We start from the raw sequence: 17968 nt of genomic DNA, 5'->3' as shown, positions 1-17968 counted from the left end.
CTAGAGGTGGTAAAATGTATTTTCTTACTTTTATAGATGATTTCAGTAGATATACCTATGTGTTCCTTTTAAAGCATAAAGATGAAACTTTTGATGCTTTTAAATTGTATAAATTAGAAGTTGAAAATCAACTAAATAAAAAGATTAAGGTGCTAAGAAGGGATAGAGGAGGAGAGTACTTCTCTAATGAATTCAATACATTTTGTGAAGAAAATTGTATAATTCATAAGTGCACTGCACCTTATACACCACAATACAATGGTGTTGTCGAAAGGAAAAATAGGACTTATCTAGAGATGATAAATTCTATGTTGGTGTTTTCTAAGTTGAACTTCAACTTATTGGGTGAAGCGCTTTTAACCGCTTGTCACATTCTTAATTGAATACCGATGAAGAAAAATGAGATATCTCCATATGAGTTATGGAAATGAGAAAACCCAACATATGGTACTTCAAAGTGTGGGGGTGTCTTGCATATTGCAAGAAAAACAAACCTAATAGAACAAAGTTAGGTTCAAGAGCCATAAAGTGTGTTTTTGTTGGTTATGCCAACAATAGTAAGGCTTATAGGCTATTATACTTAGAGTCTAATGTTGTGATTGAATTTAGAGAAGTTGAATTCTTTGAGAATATGTTATGTGACAACAATTCTCAAGCTTCAACATCTCTAAAGGAGAATTTGTTATATGAGAACAATTCTCAAGCTTCTACATCCAACGTTGATTCTCAAGAGGAGAGTTCTCAAAAGGATGTAAAGCAACCCTTTGAACCTAGAAGAAGTCAAAGGCTTAAAAATCATAAAAATCTAGTAGTGGATGAGATAGATTCTCAACGAATTTCATTCTACATGGTAGAAGGAAATAGAGAGGAAGTTATTAGGAAAATTCCTATTGTACTTCTCGTTGAGGATGATCCTAAAACTTATAGAGAAGCTATGCAATCGAGAGATAATGCATTTTGGAAAGAAGCCATCAATGATGAGAAGGATTCCATTATTTCCAATAACACTTGGGAATTGGTAGACCTCCCACCGGGGTCTAAGCCAATTGGGTGTAAGTGGGTATTTAGGAGAAAATACCACACTGACGGCACTATCCAAACCTTTAAAGCTAGATTAGTAGCTAAATGGTTTAGGCAAAAAAGAGGGCATCGATTATTTCGATACTTATGCGCCTGTTGCAAGAACAACTTCTATAAGAATTTTGTTCGCTTTAGCTACTATACACAACTTGTATGTTCATCAAATGGATGTCAAAACGACATTCCTTAATGGTGACCTCAATGAGGAGGTCTATATGGAACAACCCGAAGGGTTGTCTTACCAAAATATGAACATAAAGTTTGTAGACTTGTAAAATCCTTATATGGATTGAAACAAGCTCCTAAGCAATGGCATGAGAAATTTGATCAAGCCATCATGTCTAATGGGTTTAGACATAATAATGGAGACAAGTGTTTGTATTCCAAAACTTGTAAGGGATATGTGATCATCGTTTGCTTATATGTGGATGACATGCTTATTCTAAGTAATAGCATGAAAGGGATAGAAGAAACGAAGATGTTTCTATCATCAACCTTCAAGATGAAAGATCTTGGAGAAATTGACACCATACTTGGTATCAAAGTAAAGAAACATAGTGAGGGTTTTGTGTTAGGGCAAACCCACTATGTTGAGAAAGTATTGAACAAATTTAACCATCTCAAGGTTAAAAATGTCAATACTCCATTCGATCATAGTGTAAAACTAGAGAAGAATGAAGGAAGAGCGGTGGCTCAATTGGAGTACGCTAGTGCTATAGGGAGTCTAATGTACTAGACCTAATATAGGTTTGCGGTAAGTAAACTTAGTAGGTTTACAAGTAATCCAAGTGTGGATCATTGGAAGGCAATTGGAAGAGTCCTAGGTTATCTCAAGAAAACCAAATGACTAAGCCTTCACTACTCCAAATTTCCTTCGATTTTAGAAGGATATACAGATGCAAGTTGGATATCCAATCTTGGGGACAACTTGTCCACAACTGGTTGGGTATTTACACTTGGTGGAGGTGCAATTTCTTGGGGTTCCAAGAAACAAACCTATATATCTCATTCCACTATGGAAGCAGAGTTCATAGCTCTAGCTGCTAGCGGCAAAGAGGCCGAATGGTTAAGGGATCTGTTGATAGAGATTCCCCTAATCAAAGATAATGTATCTACTATATTGATACATTGTGGTAGCCAAGCAACATTGGCTAGAGCATATAGCGGAGTGTATAATGGGAAGTCTAGACACATTATTCTAAGACATGGATATGTAAGAAAATTGATTCAAAGATGAGTCATCTCAATATCCTATGTGAGAACAAGTGAAAATCTGGCAGATCCTTTCACTAAGCCACTAACGAGGGATTTAGTGGCTGCATCATCTCGAGGGTTGGGACTTAAACTCCCTAAAGAGGTTCACGATTGATGGTAACCTATCTTAACACTAGTTATTCAACTAGTGTTAGGTTCAATAGGTAACAACAAGTCAATCAAGTGAATATTAGTTGTACTCAAAACAAGTCCCATCTGAGATATTGAGTACTTGTGTGTTACCAAGTGGAGGGTTAAAACCGAAAGGTTTTTTTAATAGAATTCAGTCTTATAAAGACAAGTATTTTTGGTAACAAAATACTGTAAGAATTCTACCTATATGGACCTAGGGGTGGTGCCGCCTCTCATGAGAATTGGGAGAATTCTCAAGAACATCCATGAATGGAAAGTGCACATGACCATTAACGGTGCAAAGCGAGACATAGAGGTCTCAAGTGAACATCGCAAAGGTGTGTGTGTTATCACCGATTTGTTATCATGAAAAGATGGTTCAATGCCAAAGTGCAACCAAATTTTCGACAAATTTTGTGATAATTACACTATACTAAAGTTCAAGTTGAAAAACATTTTGCTTTATGCATTAATGCAATGACTCCTATAAGAGATAGTTATTATTTAATCAAGTGGGGGGTATGTTATATTTCAAAATATAATGATTGATTAAATAAGTGTTATAATAGATAACTATTTAATCTAGTGGAGGAATGTTATATTATTTTATAATATAATATAATGTAATATTATATTATAATATAATGTTTTAGATTAAATAAATGTGACAAAGAGTGTTACATATTGTAACATATAATAGAGGTTACAATATTTAGATATTTGAGATATATCCAAATAATATAACATATTTGGTGTTACAAATTTGTAACTTCCAAATATTAACCTTTATTGTGTAAATTTGTTGTTACACTATATTGAGATGAATTTCATAAAGCCATATGTGAAATGGCTGTTAGAGATAAGAATTTAACCCCAATAATGTATTTTGTGAGTTACAAAATCATTTGGGAGGGTTTGGAACCGTTTGGAAAAGCAACACATTTTTAAGTGCTGAAATTGGTCGGTGGCCGCGGCCTGTGGAACAGAGACTAGTGGCCGCAGCCACTGATGTCTCTGGCCGCGGCCACAGGCCAATAACTGACCAATTTGTCAATTTTTTCAATCTTTGTTGAACGGCTCAAAAAACTCAAATAACTCCCAAATCTCATTTTTAATTCCATATTAATACAATTAAACATTGGTAACAGCCATGGGGGTTGGTGAAATTTGAAATTCAAAGGGTGTCTCTAAACTCTATAAATAGGAGCCTATAACTTACTTGTAAGACACAACATTTCTATCCATTAGAGCACTTGGCTAGATTCACCTTGAGGCTTGATTATTCCATAAAAGCATTTCCAATATCTGTGAGAGATCCCTTAGTGCTTGAGTTAGGGGGAAATAAGCTTTTGAACAAAGGTTTCAAACCTTGTTCAAGTTGGTGATCCCCAACACTCTTCACTTTGGCTGTGTGAGTGAGAGTTCTTAGTTCATTGTTCTTATTCTTGTTCTTTTATTCTATTGCTTTTCATTTATTCTATTATTCTATATTTACTCTTTTATATGTATCTTTTGTTTTAGAGTTGTAATCTCATCTATATCTTTCATTCTACTACTTCTAGTTTATTTGTATATTTTTGTCTTAGAGTTGTATCTTTTATTTCTATCATCTTCTACCTCTTTCTCTATATTTACATGTAATTTTTGTCATAGAGTTGTAACACTTTTTAATCAATAATATTTATTTGTAATATTTAGTTTAGAGTTGTAATTATCTTACCTATTTCCATTGAGGCAATACATATTTTCCTAACAAATATAAGGGCATGATTTTCTAAATTGAATACCATGGTCAGCTAAGAAAGATGCAAAGGGCCTAAACTCACCCCCCATATGGGCTGTAAGGGTTGTGTATTGTTGGTATGTGACAGAGGAAATGGTAACGAATGACTTTTGCCTGATTGACAAAAATGACAAAATTCACTTTTATTGATTTTATTTGTGATACATCCATACAACTGAGATGACAATAGACCTAAGAATTTAGCAGTAGGATGTCCTAAACGTCTATGCCAAATACAAGTATTGGTTTTGACAGATGTAAGACACAGTGAATTTCTTTTATTACAATTGGTTGTGCTTTGGTTTGACACATGTGAACAACCTGGAAACAAGGAACTTTGGAAGGTTACTGGTTGATGTAGTTTGCATTCCATCTTCAAGCCTTCATATCAGAAGTAGAGCTTTGATTGTTCGATCCTTCACATAACAGTTTGTGGATTGAAATTCCACAAGAACAATATTGTTAGAGGTGAGTCTAGAAATACTTATCAAATTCTTCTTTATATGAGGAACACGTACACAAAACTTTTCTTAAATGTAAAGGCCTACTGCTAACTATAGAGTTAAATGTAGTCGAAGCAGTGTGTTATAGGAATTGGCTTACCATTGCTAACTATGAGTTTGTCAAGTCCTTGGTAGTCATTGGTGATCCTCAAATTCTGTACATTAGTTGTTATGTGGTTAGTTGCTCCACTATCAGCATACTAAGTTGGATCTGCCACAACCTCTGGAGTGGCCAAGAAAGAAGCCTTGGTCTGAGGTGCATGAACTGACGAAGATGCCTCCTCCTGATTGTCATCTTCGTTCTGATACCAACACACAACTGAGGTGTATACTGCCTTGAAGCATGTCTGACAGATTGGTTTTGAGTACCCTGAGTTGGAACCTCGACCACGGCTGTTGTAACGACCACCATTGCCACGTCCAGAACCACGACCTCTGTTGGTGTTGCCTCCTTTGAAGTGCTGATTTGTCTGAGCAAAATTGGCTAAGGGGTTAGTGATCTGCAATGTCTAAGCAGTAGACCACATCTCCAAACGATTTTCTTGACTGAGTAGGAGAGACTGAACCTCTTGAAGGTTGAAAGCTCTAGTGGTTTGGGTACTAGATATGGTAGCATCGTACTCTGCAGGTAAGCCTTGGAGAAGATGCATGATGAGATCATCTTCAGAGACCGTGTGGCCAGCAAGAGCAAGAGTGTCTGAGACATTCTCCAGTTGAGCAACATACTCCAAGATCGTCATCACACCTTTTTTCAGTGTTTAAAGATGCGTTTTTAGCTGCATTATCTGCATCTTGGATCAAGACGAGAATAATTGCTCCAACGCAAACTAGATCGTATTGCTCGATTGACATCGTACCACTTGCGACAAGATCGGAGGCGACAGGGATGAAAGGAGCCAACTCAACAACAATTGGTCTTCTCGGATCCACAAAGAATACACAAGATTCTCGATTGTCTGCGTTTAGCCTTTCTCATCGGTGATCTTCACCATCTCGACTGGTGTGGTCTTGGTGCCGAAGACGTAACCTTTGAGATCATAGCCACGGATCGCCGGAATTGCTTGTGTTTGCCACACAATGTAGTTAGTTCGATTGAGCTTCACCGAGATCACATAGCTCAGAGATGAAGCGAAGGAAGAATTCACCAGGAGTGTAGCAGCAGAAGAGCCACCGATAAGAGTAGTCAGAGTAGAAGAAGATGAAGTAGGAGAAGCCATTGTCGACGTCTAAAGCTCTAATACCGAATTCGAATATAATAAATGTGCTGAATGAAAGCTCTCTCTCAAATTGTGAACAGAGATACGAGTTGAGTATTATTTATAGAAGAAATTATATAAGGGTTGAGTACAACTGTTTTCTAACAACACCCTAAACATCTCGGGCAGTTACACTAACAACTCTAACAGATTCAACTAACTCACTCAACATACAAACATATTTTTTTTACATAGACATAGTCAAACATGTTTCAAAATTTTCCCTTTGAAAACAGATGACACTATAAAAGATAAACCTTTGAATTGTTTGGAGTATAGAAACCCTGAAGTTTGTCATTGTCATACAATTGCTTCTCGTTCTAGTAAAAAATACGAGACACTCAAAAAATTCACCCACACATGCCTCCTGTTTAAAAGAACAAATACATAACCATAAAAGAGACGAACTAATTCCTGAGCAAAAAAAAAAAAAAAGAGATAAAGTACATGCTATTATATCTAACCAGAAAACGACAAAAATAACCAAAACCAAAATAGGACATAAACGAAACAGATAACAAAAAAAATGACACAAATGACAAAAAACAACACAAACAACGAAAAACAACATAAACAACACAATTAACAAAAACAATACAATTAATGAAAAACAACACAATCAGTGAAAAAAAAACATAAATGACACAGCTAACAAAAAGCAACAATACAATTTAAAAACTACAAAAATAACGACGTAATTAACAAAAATACACAATTAGACAAAACAACAATAATATCAGAATAACAACTTAAACGACACAACAAGGAAACGACATAAATGGCACAATGAAACAAAAACGACATACACGACGCAGTAAGCAAAATACGGCATACGTGACAACAAAAACAAAAAACGACAATAATGAAATATGACAAATGGAAAAAAAACAACACAATTAGGAAAAAACAACAGTACTATAATATAAGAAAACAACATAAGTTGATAGTGACTTAGTGTCGTTTTTAAAAGAAAATCGTCATTTTTCTGTTCAAAACATTTGTTTGTGCAATCATATATATATCCATAATGAATTAAACCATGAAATGTGTGTTGAATTGCTCCACATCGTATACATTTTGCTTGATCGCAAACTTAAGATATCTTTGCAGAATTCATCATTGTAGGTTGGATGTTCTTCAGGATGTAGGTTACATGTTTGTGAAAATGCCAAGCTAAAAAATACTAGATACAACAGTAATTTAAGTACTGAAAGATGTGAAGTTAAGCTTAAGAACGATGATGCTCATGCTCTTGTCTTTATTTTTTGTTTCGTTGCAACTATTTAAATGCGAGTAATTAGTAATCCTAACCTATTGGTGCATAGTTGTACTATAGAAATTTTAGGAATAAAAAAAAGAAAAATTTACACGTACACACATTATCTAGAAAATAATTATCAATTTGTTAGACAAATTTTAATATACCAAAATGTTAGTATTATATAACATAAATAACAAACATTATTAATTTATTTTCTATTTAGTTATACTTATTATGTTTTACTTAGAATGCAATTCTCTTACATATCATTTTTACAATCAATTTAAACCTGTTTTATTGCATTATTTAGATTGGTTTTATTTGTGAAAGTCACTATTTTATAGAGAAATTGTCAATTCCATAATTCAAAAAGAAAACTTTCGTTACATAAATTAAAAATTAAATAATTTATTTTTATTGAGAACTCCAAAAACAATATTTGTATATTTACTCTAATATGCAGAATTATTGATTTATTTGGATACTATTTTGTATCTTTTTTTTTATATTTTTATCATTTATTATTTTAGCCCCTAAAAAATTATATCTCCTACCAAATGGTATCAAAATTATTGTTGTTCTACTGCCACTCACTTTTGGTAATAGTATACCACTACATAATTAATAAATATGATAGTATATAGTATACTATAAGTATGTATCTTATAATACATATTACTATTTACTATCTTATATTATCTAAAAATGTGTGCAACTATATTTTACTCCTTATTCTCAATATCCTACCATCTCATATTTATATATTGGTATTATATGCAATTATTTACTAATTGATATCTTATTATGTACTAATTGATATCTTATTGTTATTGTGTATACTATGTAATTTAAAACTACATGATATCATATAATTATATATAATTAACTATTGAATGGTTTATTTTACAACGTGATAACAAAAATATCTTAGAGCAATCCAAAATTACATGATATCATATTATTATATATAATTAACTAATAAATGATATATTTTGCTATGTGATACCAAAAGGCATTTTATATGTTCTACAACACTATAAGTACTAACGCACATTAATTATTTAGATGATTTTTTTTCTTCTACTAATTGGTATATAAGACCCAATATCTTTGTTCATTTTTCTACTATTTTGTATTGATTTTTTTTTTTTTTTTTTTTTTTTTGCATTTGACACTTTTTTTAGTTTTCAATTTTTTTAATAAATTTTTTTTTACTAATTGGTACCCGAAACGCATCAATGATTTTATATATATATATATATATATTTTTTTTTTTTTTTTTCTATCTTTCAATATTTTTATTGATATATATTTCGATTTTTAAATTTTTATTGATATATATTTCGATTGGATACTTTTATTGTTTAAATTTTTTGAATAAGTAATTTTGAATTGAATAGTTTTTACAATTTAATTTTTTTGAATAAGTTTTTGTTGATTCACTAATTGGTATCTAGAAACTAAACTAGAGAAGTTGTCAACTATAGATTAATATCTAAATATCTACGTTACTTGTATGTGTAAACTTCATCATTGATAATGGTAACTTGATATCAATTTTTCTTTAAGAATAGTTGTATTCTATATAAAAAAATATTAATTATTTATTGAATTTCAATTTTGTAATTGAATCTTATTTTAGTCAATAACTATGATTTAAGGAAATTGAAATATTTAATTTAATTATCTTATACGTGTTATATATGATAATAATTTATTAGATTTGGTTATATTGTATGATCTATAAGGGACATTTATAATAATGACCTACATAATAAATCCACATAATATTAAAACCTTGCGAATGCAGAGCAGTACGATACATAAAATTTATTCAAACGACAATAAAATTGGAAAACGATGAAGCTTTTCACTCACAAACGACAATCAATTGGGGGTGTTCTTCTGCATCCGAACCACCTCCTTCCACGAGTCTCTGCTCGAAATCTCAGCCCACCATCTGCCCACGTTCTCGTTCGAAGTAAAAAGGTCTTCCATCTTATCCTTAGCCGCCGCGACTAAGTAGTTGGTGTTTGGCAAGTGAGAAAGATCGGCCAGAGAAAATTCATCGCCGGCCAAGAAACGGCTCTCGCCGAGTCTCTTATCGTAAACTTGGAGAACCTTAGCCAATTTATCCTCGTTCTCCTTGATCGCAGAAGGGTTTTGCTTGATCTTCATCATAGGCGCGAACGCAAGCTGAAACACCAGAACAGAGCTCGGTGGGTTGAAGCTTTGAGCTTCGGCTTCTAACCACTGATCTATGGAGGCTTTAGCTAATGGGTTTGTTCCGTACAACCCTTTGTTCCCTTTATCTGCATGCTTCTCGCATATGTAGCGGCATATGGATCTGGATTCTGAATTCACAAAATTATTAACACAGAAAAAAGAAAACCCAGATCATGAAATTTGGAAAATCAATAGAGTTCGGTGAGAAATTGAGGAAAAGGGTATGGAGAAAACTATTCACCGAAGAGGGAAATGCTCTCATCTTGAAAAGCTGGAACTTGGCCGAAGGGCTGAAACATACAAAAAGAGAGAGGGAGAGAAAAAAAAAATGAAAGGAAGTATACATTTTTATGTATAAATGATCAAGAATATGTGCTTATTTGTGAGTTATGGTACCTGGATCTTGAGAAATTCAGGTTTCTTGTGTTCGCCTTTGGACATGTTAACTGAAATGAGCTGAAAGTCGACGTCTTTCTCAATTAGACAGGCCAGAACCCTGGACACTGCCGTGGACATGGGCGGTCCGAACACCTTAACGGGAGCTGCCATTGATTCCGGTATAGTAATAAGTCTAAGTATATTTGTGTTTCAAATGTATTATAGTGATAGTTCTAGAGGAGGGTTTTTCTCTATCGACTTGAAAGCAAGACTGGTTTTTTTTATTTATCTGTTTTGTCTTTACACCATACAAAAGCACAGCTTTCAGCCACGTTAGTTTATCCCTTGCTTAAATTAGTGGATTGGAATTGGGTCCACGTCCACCAAGTTCTGAGAAGAGAACTAAAGCTAGCATGGTCCCTAATTTAAGACACTTTTGTGGACCCATGATCAAAATTAATTGATTATTTATATTTCTAAAGAAAATTAGCCTATTAGTTATCATAATCATAGCCTTCTTCCTACTCATGTGTGTAAAACCTAAACCCATCAAATGTCATCCTTAAGTTATTTTTAAACATATCACCTTTTTTGTTTTTTTTTTTAAAAAAATGTTTCGATCATATAATTTACCCATTACCCATATGGCAAAGTCATTACACAATTACATGAAAAGAAAAACTGCAAGAACTTATTGCATACCATTGCATTGAAATTTTTAAGTATATCATATCAAAATTAGTTGATTACTAATTACCTTTTCAAAGAAAATTAGCCTGATGTAGTTATATCATAATCACACCTGTAACGCCCTAAACTCTAAGGACCGTTACGATGTGCATTTTAAACAGTGCTAAACTCGTTAATCGAGTCATTTGGCCATAATCATGTAATTAAGTATGATTAGCAATTTAGGGTTAAATTTTTTGATTAAGATGCAACGTTTCACTAAAATATTTACCATATACATTGAGATCCCAACAATATAAATTAAAGGTTTATTACAACAAAATATTTACAACCAGCCGACCTAAGCGGTAAAATAGGGTTTAACCCTAGTTCCTCTTTTAACCCTCGGCCGTGGCGATCGAGCAGTCGCATATGTACACATTGTCACCTAAGCACTTAAACTCAAGGATGGTCCAACTTTCTTTTGCCTTTACCTGCACCACATAGCACCTGTGAGCCGAAGCCCAGCAAGAAAACTCAATATGCTCATGAACAGTAATAATATGTCATCAAATCATAATATGCATGCCTAGCAATAATAGCCTTAATCACACATGTAAGCAGGTACAAATAAATGTCGTTGAGTCCTGTGCTTTGAGTAGATGACTGGTAAGTCTCTCACTCTGAGGTAGATGACTAGTAAGTCAATCTCGGTCAGATGACTAATAAGTCAATCCCTATCAGATGACTAGTAAGTCAATCTCGGTCAAATGACTAGTAAGTTAATCCCTGTTAGATGACTAGTAAGTCAATCCCTGTCAGATGACTAGTAAGTCAATCTTGGAGGTCTCATACCCTCCTAGCCGTATGACGTGTAGGTCACCTTAGTCTTTCCGACTCTGGCTCTAAGTAACTAGCTTTTAAACTAGACAAACGCTTTTAGTTTTCATCAAACTTGAGGTCGGTCTGACATTAATGCTCATGACGAGTCATTCAATGCAGATGTCGATTAGATCTAATCTTTTATCCACTCTGCGTTCATGACGTTTATGCCGCTCCTGACTCTTAGGTCAATAACACACAACAAGTGCTCAACTACTGTCGAACTTGCCTAGTAAGTCACAGCTTCACAGTTAGTTCTGACACCATTGCCGATTCTGACTAGTAAGTCAGTGCCATTCACAAGTAAGCAAGATTTTCTAAGCATTTTATATGCAATCCTTGTCCACATTTAAACACCCAACATGCCTCAATAATATCCATGCATGTCACATATAGAGTGCAGTTTTCTTACCTTTGGTTCGAGCGAGAAATAACAAATGACGACCCTCGAGAAAGATCGATCCTTTAATCCCTTAGCGGTCAACTAGTCATAACCAAATACTATCTCAGATTAAAGAAATCAACAATAATAGGGTCTTGACCTAAACCTCACTCCCGGGACCCCGAATTGTATCCAAACTGTGAATAGATTCGATCCCGAGCCTTAGGAATTGAAACCCCGAGCCAAAAACCCTTAAAAACACCTAAAACATGCATTAGAGAAAAAAGGGTAGTGCTACCCCCTAGCGCCCTAGCGCTATAACCAGGGAAAATTTGCCCTGGCTAGCACTGTAGCACTACCCTTTGGGTGCTATAGCACTAGCACCAGGCAGATCACCCTGGTTTTTTGTAACGCCCTGGCTACCCCAGAACAGTTACGGTGAACAGTGAACCGGAAATTTGACTCGTTACCCGAGTCCTTTGGTTAAAAACGTGATCTAAGTGTTATTATTAAGTTAAGGTGAAAAACCAGTAAAAAGGAAAGGATACATTTCATTAGGTAGATAAACTGCTCATGAGCCTTTCAAAATGTTTACAAGTTGTTCATAACACAAAAGGGTCGTTACTGTAGCAAATTTACAATCCCCGCTGACCTAAGCGGCAAAAATAGGGTAAACCCCTAGTCCCTCTGAGAACTCCCTGACCGTGGTGGTCAAGCGGCCCAATATGTACACAACATCGCCCAAGCTCTCCACTCAGGGTTGGGTGAGCTTCTCTTTTCCTTTACCTGCACCACACAGCACCCATGAGCCAAGGCCCAGCAAGAAAACACAATAAAGCATGATATAATATCAACAATAGTCATATTAATCGTTTAGGATCAACAGATCAAGCAGATAGGTGACAATAGCCAAAAGTCACAATAGTGGGTACAGCTCCCTCCTGCCATGTGACGATAGGGTCACCAAGGCTTAACTGATAAGTAGTTCTTTCATAAGTTTGATCAGGACAGGTGCATGGTGATTGGTCACCAACATAACCTTCCTCCCGACTCTAGAGTCGTAACTGTGGACAACGTCCCCTAGCCATGTGACAACAGTCACCGGGGTCACATACCTTGGCTAAGTACATCTGGTCTTAGACCAGGCAAGTGCTTATAAGTTCTTCGACCTTAGAGTCGGTCCAGCATTAATTCCATAGAGCCATTCAATGCGTGTTTCTCGACCTTAGGGTTGGTCCCTGACTAGTCAGTGCCATAAACAAGTAACCAACGTTCACTAGCATTTAATATGCAATCCATGTCCACATATATCAACCAACATGCCTCAATATCAAACCATGCATGTCATATATCCATACAGGGTGCAACTGTATTCTTACACTGTTTTCTTACCTCTGGTTCGAGTGAGAATTATTATATGAACGACCCCTGAGAACGATCAACCTTTAAATCCCTTGACGGTCACCTGGTCATAACCAAAATATATGATTCATCAATAAAAATGATAACTGAGGGTTCCCAAACCAAAACCTAGCCTCCGAGACATCAAACACTACCCAACCGGGTACTAGGTTCAACCCCGAGGCCTAAGGTTTGAATCCCCAAGCTAGAAACACCATTTTGGCTAAAATGACCTTAAGGGCCGCGGCCCTCCCGTGCTGCGCTGCGGCGCGCCCTCAAACAGAGAGGGACTCCCCTGCCAGACGCCACGGGCCGCGACGCTCCCCTGCTGCGCCGCGGCGCCCAGCCCAGACCAGCCACATAACCACACACGAACTCAATTTTTCCCCTGCGTTTTTCCTCTCAAACCAACCCTTCAAACCAAGCCATAACCTCCTCGAAACACTCATTTAAACCTCCAAACATCACCCATAACTTCCCCACATCAAAACCCAAACTTATCATCCACCAAAACCTCTTCAAATCCACACTTCTATCAAGAAATCAAAACTGAAAAACTAAAGAGGAAAACAGAGCATAACCTGAGTTCAATGACTAAAACTCACCTTAAAACCAGCTTTGAACCTCCCTCACTAGCTGAACCAAGTCCACCAACCCAGCCTTTGAATTCCCTAGCTTAATATCCCACCTTGAGCTCAAGAACACCAAAGAAGAGATGAAGGAAAGTGATGTACGGGGAAGAGGAAGAGAAACCTTGTTTTTGTTTTGTTTATTCCACATGCTTCTACAGCCAACTAAAGGGTAATATAAATCATTTCAAATGACTAAAATACCCTTAAGTCATCAAAAGCTTCTCAAACTATTCCAAGGGTAAAATTGGTACTTTCCACTTACACCGTTAATCATAATTAACGCTTCCCAATTCCCGCTAATCTCAATATCCTCAAACACAAATAATTCATATCCCGTTACCCTAAAATCCCCGGTAACGCTCTAATCATTAAAATCACCCCGAGACTCACCCCGAGCCCCGAGCCCCGAGCCCCGAGCTCAAACCTGTTATGACCCAACCGATAAATCATAATTAAAGATCGTCTTGTGCCGAAATACTTGAACCAATCCACATTATAATGTGGTCTCACAATATATCATTGACATGCAAACAAATATTCAATTATACCCTCAACGGGCCAAATTACCAAAACACCCCTGTAAACAAATGTGGACTCACATGCATGCATTTAACATCATATTATAATATAATTCTCATAAACACGCATAAACACATTTAATGGCATAATTAAACAGTTATGGCATTCCCAGCCTACTAATCCAGCCATTAAACCATAATAGGGAATCCGGGGCATTACATTTTTCCCCTCCTTCGAATCCTCCATTTCCAACCTGAAAAACAAGCTTCCAAACTTCTTTCAAATCCCCAAATGAACCCAAATATCATATACACAAGTCCTAGGCATCCTAACCCAAGTATCCTTTGCCAAAAACTCCCATTGAAACTCAACTTTCAAACCCAAAAATCCAACTGAAACTCAAAGAGAAAACAGAGCAAGAACAAGAGATTCTATGGTAAAAAACTCACCTAAATCTCAGCATAACCCAAAACCCTCAAGGCTTGGTTCCCTAGCTTGGTTCCTCAAAAGAAGCTTCAAAATCCAAAGAGAAATGAGAGATAAATGATGTACGGGAGAAGGAAAGGATGATGCTCTATTTTTTCTACAGCCTTCTAAGCCTTAATGGCTGAAACATATCCTTTAGGGTGAAAAGACCTAAATGCCCTCATGCCTAAATAAAATCCTTAACAGCCACCAAGGGCAAAAACGTCATTTCCCGCCTATCTCATTAATCATAATTAACACCCTCCAATTCCCGTTATTCTCAATATTCTCAAATGCCAATAAATTATATCCCATTACCCTTTAATTTTCGGCAATGTTCTAATCCTCAAATCTCCCCGAGACTCACCCCGAGCCCCGAAATTAACCCTGTTATGACCCGACCGAAAACTTGCATTCAAATATCGTCTCATGCAGAATGGCTCGAACAAATCCACATATAATGTGGTATTATTCATAATTCACTCACATGCATGAAAATATACAATTACGCCCTCGACGGGCCAAATTACCAAAATGCCCACCTTATAATAGAATGTGGACCCATATGCATGCATTTATCATCATATAATAATATAATTCACATAAACATGCATATAATCATTCGATAGCATAAAAATCAATTATGATCCTCCTGACCTCCTAATCAAGGTCATAAACCTTATTAGGAAATTTGGGGCATTACAACACCTTACTTCCTACTAATGTGGCCTTGATTTTTTTTTTCTTTATTAAAAAAAAAAAATCACCCTTTCTCAAAGCACATGTTTTTTTTTATTAAAAAAAAGGACAAGAAAAAGAATTAACACACAATTGATCATATGTTAAGTTTAGGATCGTATATCCTTCTTATTGATTCAATATAATTATCTATACAAAGAAGCTTGCACGGCAAGACCAAAAACAAGCGACAAACTTAGGAAAATCAATTGACTAAACAAAGGAAATAAATGATATACGACTATATATAGATTATCCTAGAATTAATATTAAATAATATCAAATCAATACCAAATCATATCTTAACACCCCCCTCAAGTTGGAGCATGCAAGTCAAAAATGCCCAACTTGTCAAGAAGAAGATCAAATTGTTTCTTTCCCAAAGCCTTGGTAAAAATGTTTTCCAATTGAACCATCATGGGAACATAAGATGGTGCAATAAGACCATCCTGGATAGCATCACGAACAAAATGACAGTCAGCCTCACTATGTTTGGTGCGTTCATGAAAAACTGGATTTTGGGCTATATGTAATGCAGATTGACTATCACAGAAAAGAGGAATAGCCTTTGGATGATGAACACCCAAACTCAAAAGCAAAACTTTCAACCATTTTAGTTCACAAGTAATAGATGTCATAGAACGATATTCAGCCTCGGCGGAAGAGCGAGCTACTGTATGTTGCTTCTTAGTTTTCCACGAAATTGGTGAATGCCTTAAAAACACAACCCAACCAGTGAGAGATCGTCTTATAAGAGGGCAAGCTGCCCAATCTGAGTCACACCAACCTGTCAAAGATAGCTCACTATCATCGCAATAAAATGCCTTGATCTGGAGAATTATTTAAATAACGAACAACTCACAATGCAGCATCCCAATGGTTTTGTCTCGGTTCATGCATAAATTGTGATAAGACATGAACCGAGTACGCCAAGTCAGGACGAGTAACTACCAAATAAATAAGTCGTCCAAGCAAACGCGATAAGGCTCCAGATCCGAAAGACAGGGCCCTGTGTCACGAGCTAACTGATGATTATGTTCTATTGGGAATGAAACTGGCTTTGAGCCCAACAATCCAGCTTCTGAAATGATATCAAGTGCATATTTCCTTTGGCATAAAAACAATCTGAAAGTGCTTCTAGCCACCTCAATGCCAAGAAAATATTTAAGCACACCAAGATCTTTCATATGAAAACAACTGCTCAAATATGCTTTAAAACTCATTACCGCAGCGGAATCATTACCACAGATTACTAAATCATCAACATACACTAAGACATTCATTTGTACAGGCCCTTTGGTATAAGTAAATAACGAATAATCAGAGTAGGACTGAAGAAAACCATACCCCTTTAAAGTTGTCATAAGCTTTGCAAACCAACATCGAGGGGACTGCCGCAGACCATACAATGACTTACGCAAATGGAAAACCATAGTGGAATCATTAGATTAAAAACCAGGATGGAGTTTCATATATACCTCCTCGTCTAAGTTTCCATGAAGGAAGGCATTATGAACATCCATTTGATGCAACTCCCAATTCTTTGAGGCTGCAACGGCCAGGAAAGCACGAACCGTAACCATTTTTGCTAATGCAGCAAGCGTCTCATTGTAGTCAATGCCTTCAGTTTTATGGTTGCCGAACACAATCAATCAGGCTTTAAATCTCTCAATATTTCTATCAGAGTTGTATTTAATTTTGTACACCCACTTACTGCCAAGAGCCTTTTTGCCAGACGGTAATTTCTCCATAGTCCAAGTTCCATTGTCTTCCAAAGCACGAACTTCATTTTGCATAGCAGTACGCCAACCAATAGCTTTGACATCTTCTTTAAAGGACCATGGTTCAACCCCTGTAGTTATAGCTGCAAGAAAGTTGCGATGTTGCATAGTAAATTTGTCACAACTAACATAATGTGCTATAGGAAAGGGTGTACCTGAGGGAGTGTGATATTGCGGATCAGGTGGAGGGAGAGATGGAATTTTCTTGATAATTGTGTGTGTCATGTAGTCTCGTAACTCTACCGATGGGATCTTCTGCCTAAACCTGCGACCCAAGTGGTCTTCACCAAACCCCTCGTCAAAGGGAGCTTCGACAAGCCCTTCATCAACAACCCAAGCAGGTGAACAAGACTCAGACGTGTGGGGTGGCGATTCAACAGAAGGAGTCATGTTAGGCGGGGGCGATACAATTAAAGGATCAACAATCTCATCCTCAGGCATTGTCCTATTTTCGACCCTATCATCAATAAACTCTTCAGGATAAAAGTTATCATTGGCAAGAGAAGAAGGAAGATTTTGAACTTCACTATTCAAGAAAGGAAAGACATTTTCATAGAATTTGACATCTCGTGACACAAAGAACACTTTTTTCTCAAGATAAAATAAATTCCACCCCTTCTTGCCAA

At 36.2% G+C, this 17968-nt stretch overlaps 1 protein-coding gene across 1 annotated transcript; it reads right to left on the bottom strand.

Annotated features, from left to right (window-relative positions):
- Positions 1-9032: 9032 nt before the first annotated feature.
- LOC133803479 (glutathione S-transferase-like) lies at positions 9033-10186 on the bottom strand. The gene is made up of 3 exons (XM_062241540.1): positions 9892-10186; positions 9737-9785; positions 9033-9623 (listed from the first exon to the last, which is right to left on the bottom strand). Exons 1-3 carry the CDS (start codon positions 10042-10044, stop codon positions 9157-9159), a joined length of 669 nt encoding a protein of 222 aa, XP_062097524.1. The 5' UTR covers positions 10045-10186; the 3' UTR covers positions 9033-9156.
- Between the last annotated feature and the right edge of the window lie 7782 nt (positions 10187-17968).

The sequence above is a fragment of the Humulus lupulus genome, chromosome X (assembly GCF_963169125.1).
Source record: "Humulus lupulus chromosome X, drHumLupu1.1, whole genome shotgun sequence".
NCBI lineage: Eukaryota > Viridiplantae > Streptophyta > Magnoliopsida > Rosales > Cannabaceae > Humulus > Humulus lupulus.
This window is presented reverse-complemented; position numbering and strand designations above follow the sequence as displayed.

Bases quoted from the DNA above. Each gene is read 5' to 3' on its own strand.
- LOC133803479 (XM_062241540.1), bottom strand. From the start codon at position 10,044: ATGGCAGCTCCCGTTAAGGTGTTCGGACCGCCCATGTCCACGGCAGTG. The intron at 9,786-9,891 runs GTACCATAACTC...TGTATGTTTCAG, and splicing joins CTGAATTTCTCAAGATCCAG to CCCTTCGGCCAAGTTCCAGC. The intron at 9,624-9,736 runs GTGAATAGTTTT...TTGTGAATTCAG, and splicing joins TGAGAGCATTTCCCTCTTCG to AATCCAGATCCATATGCCGC.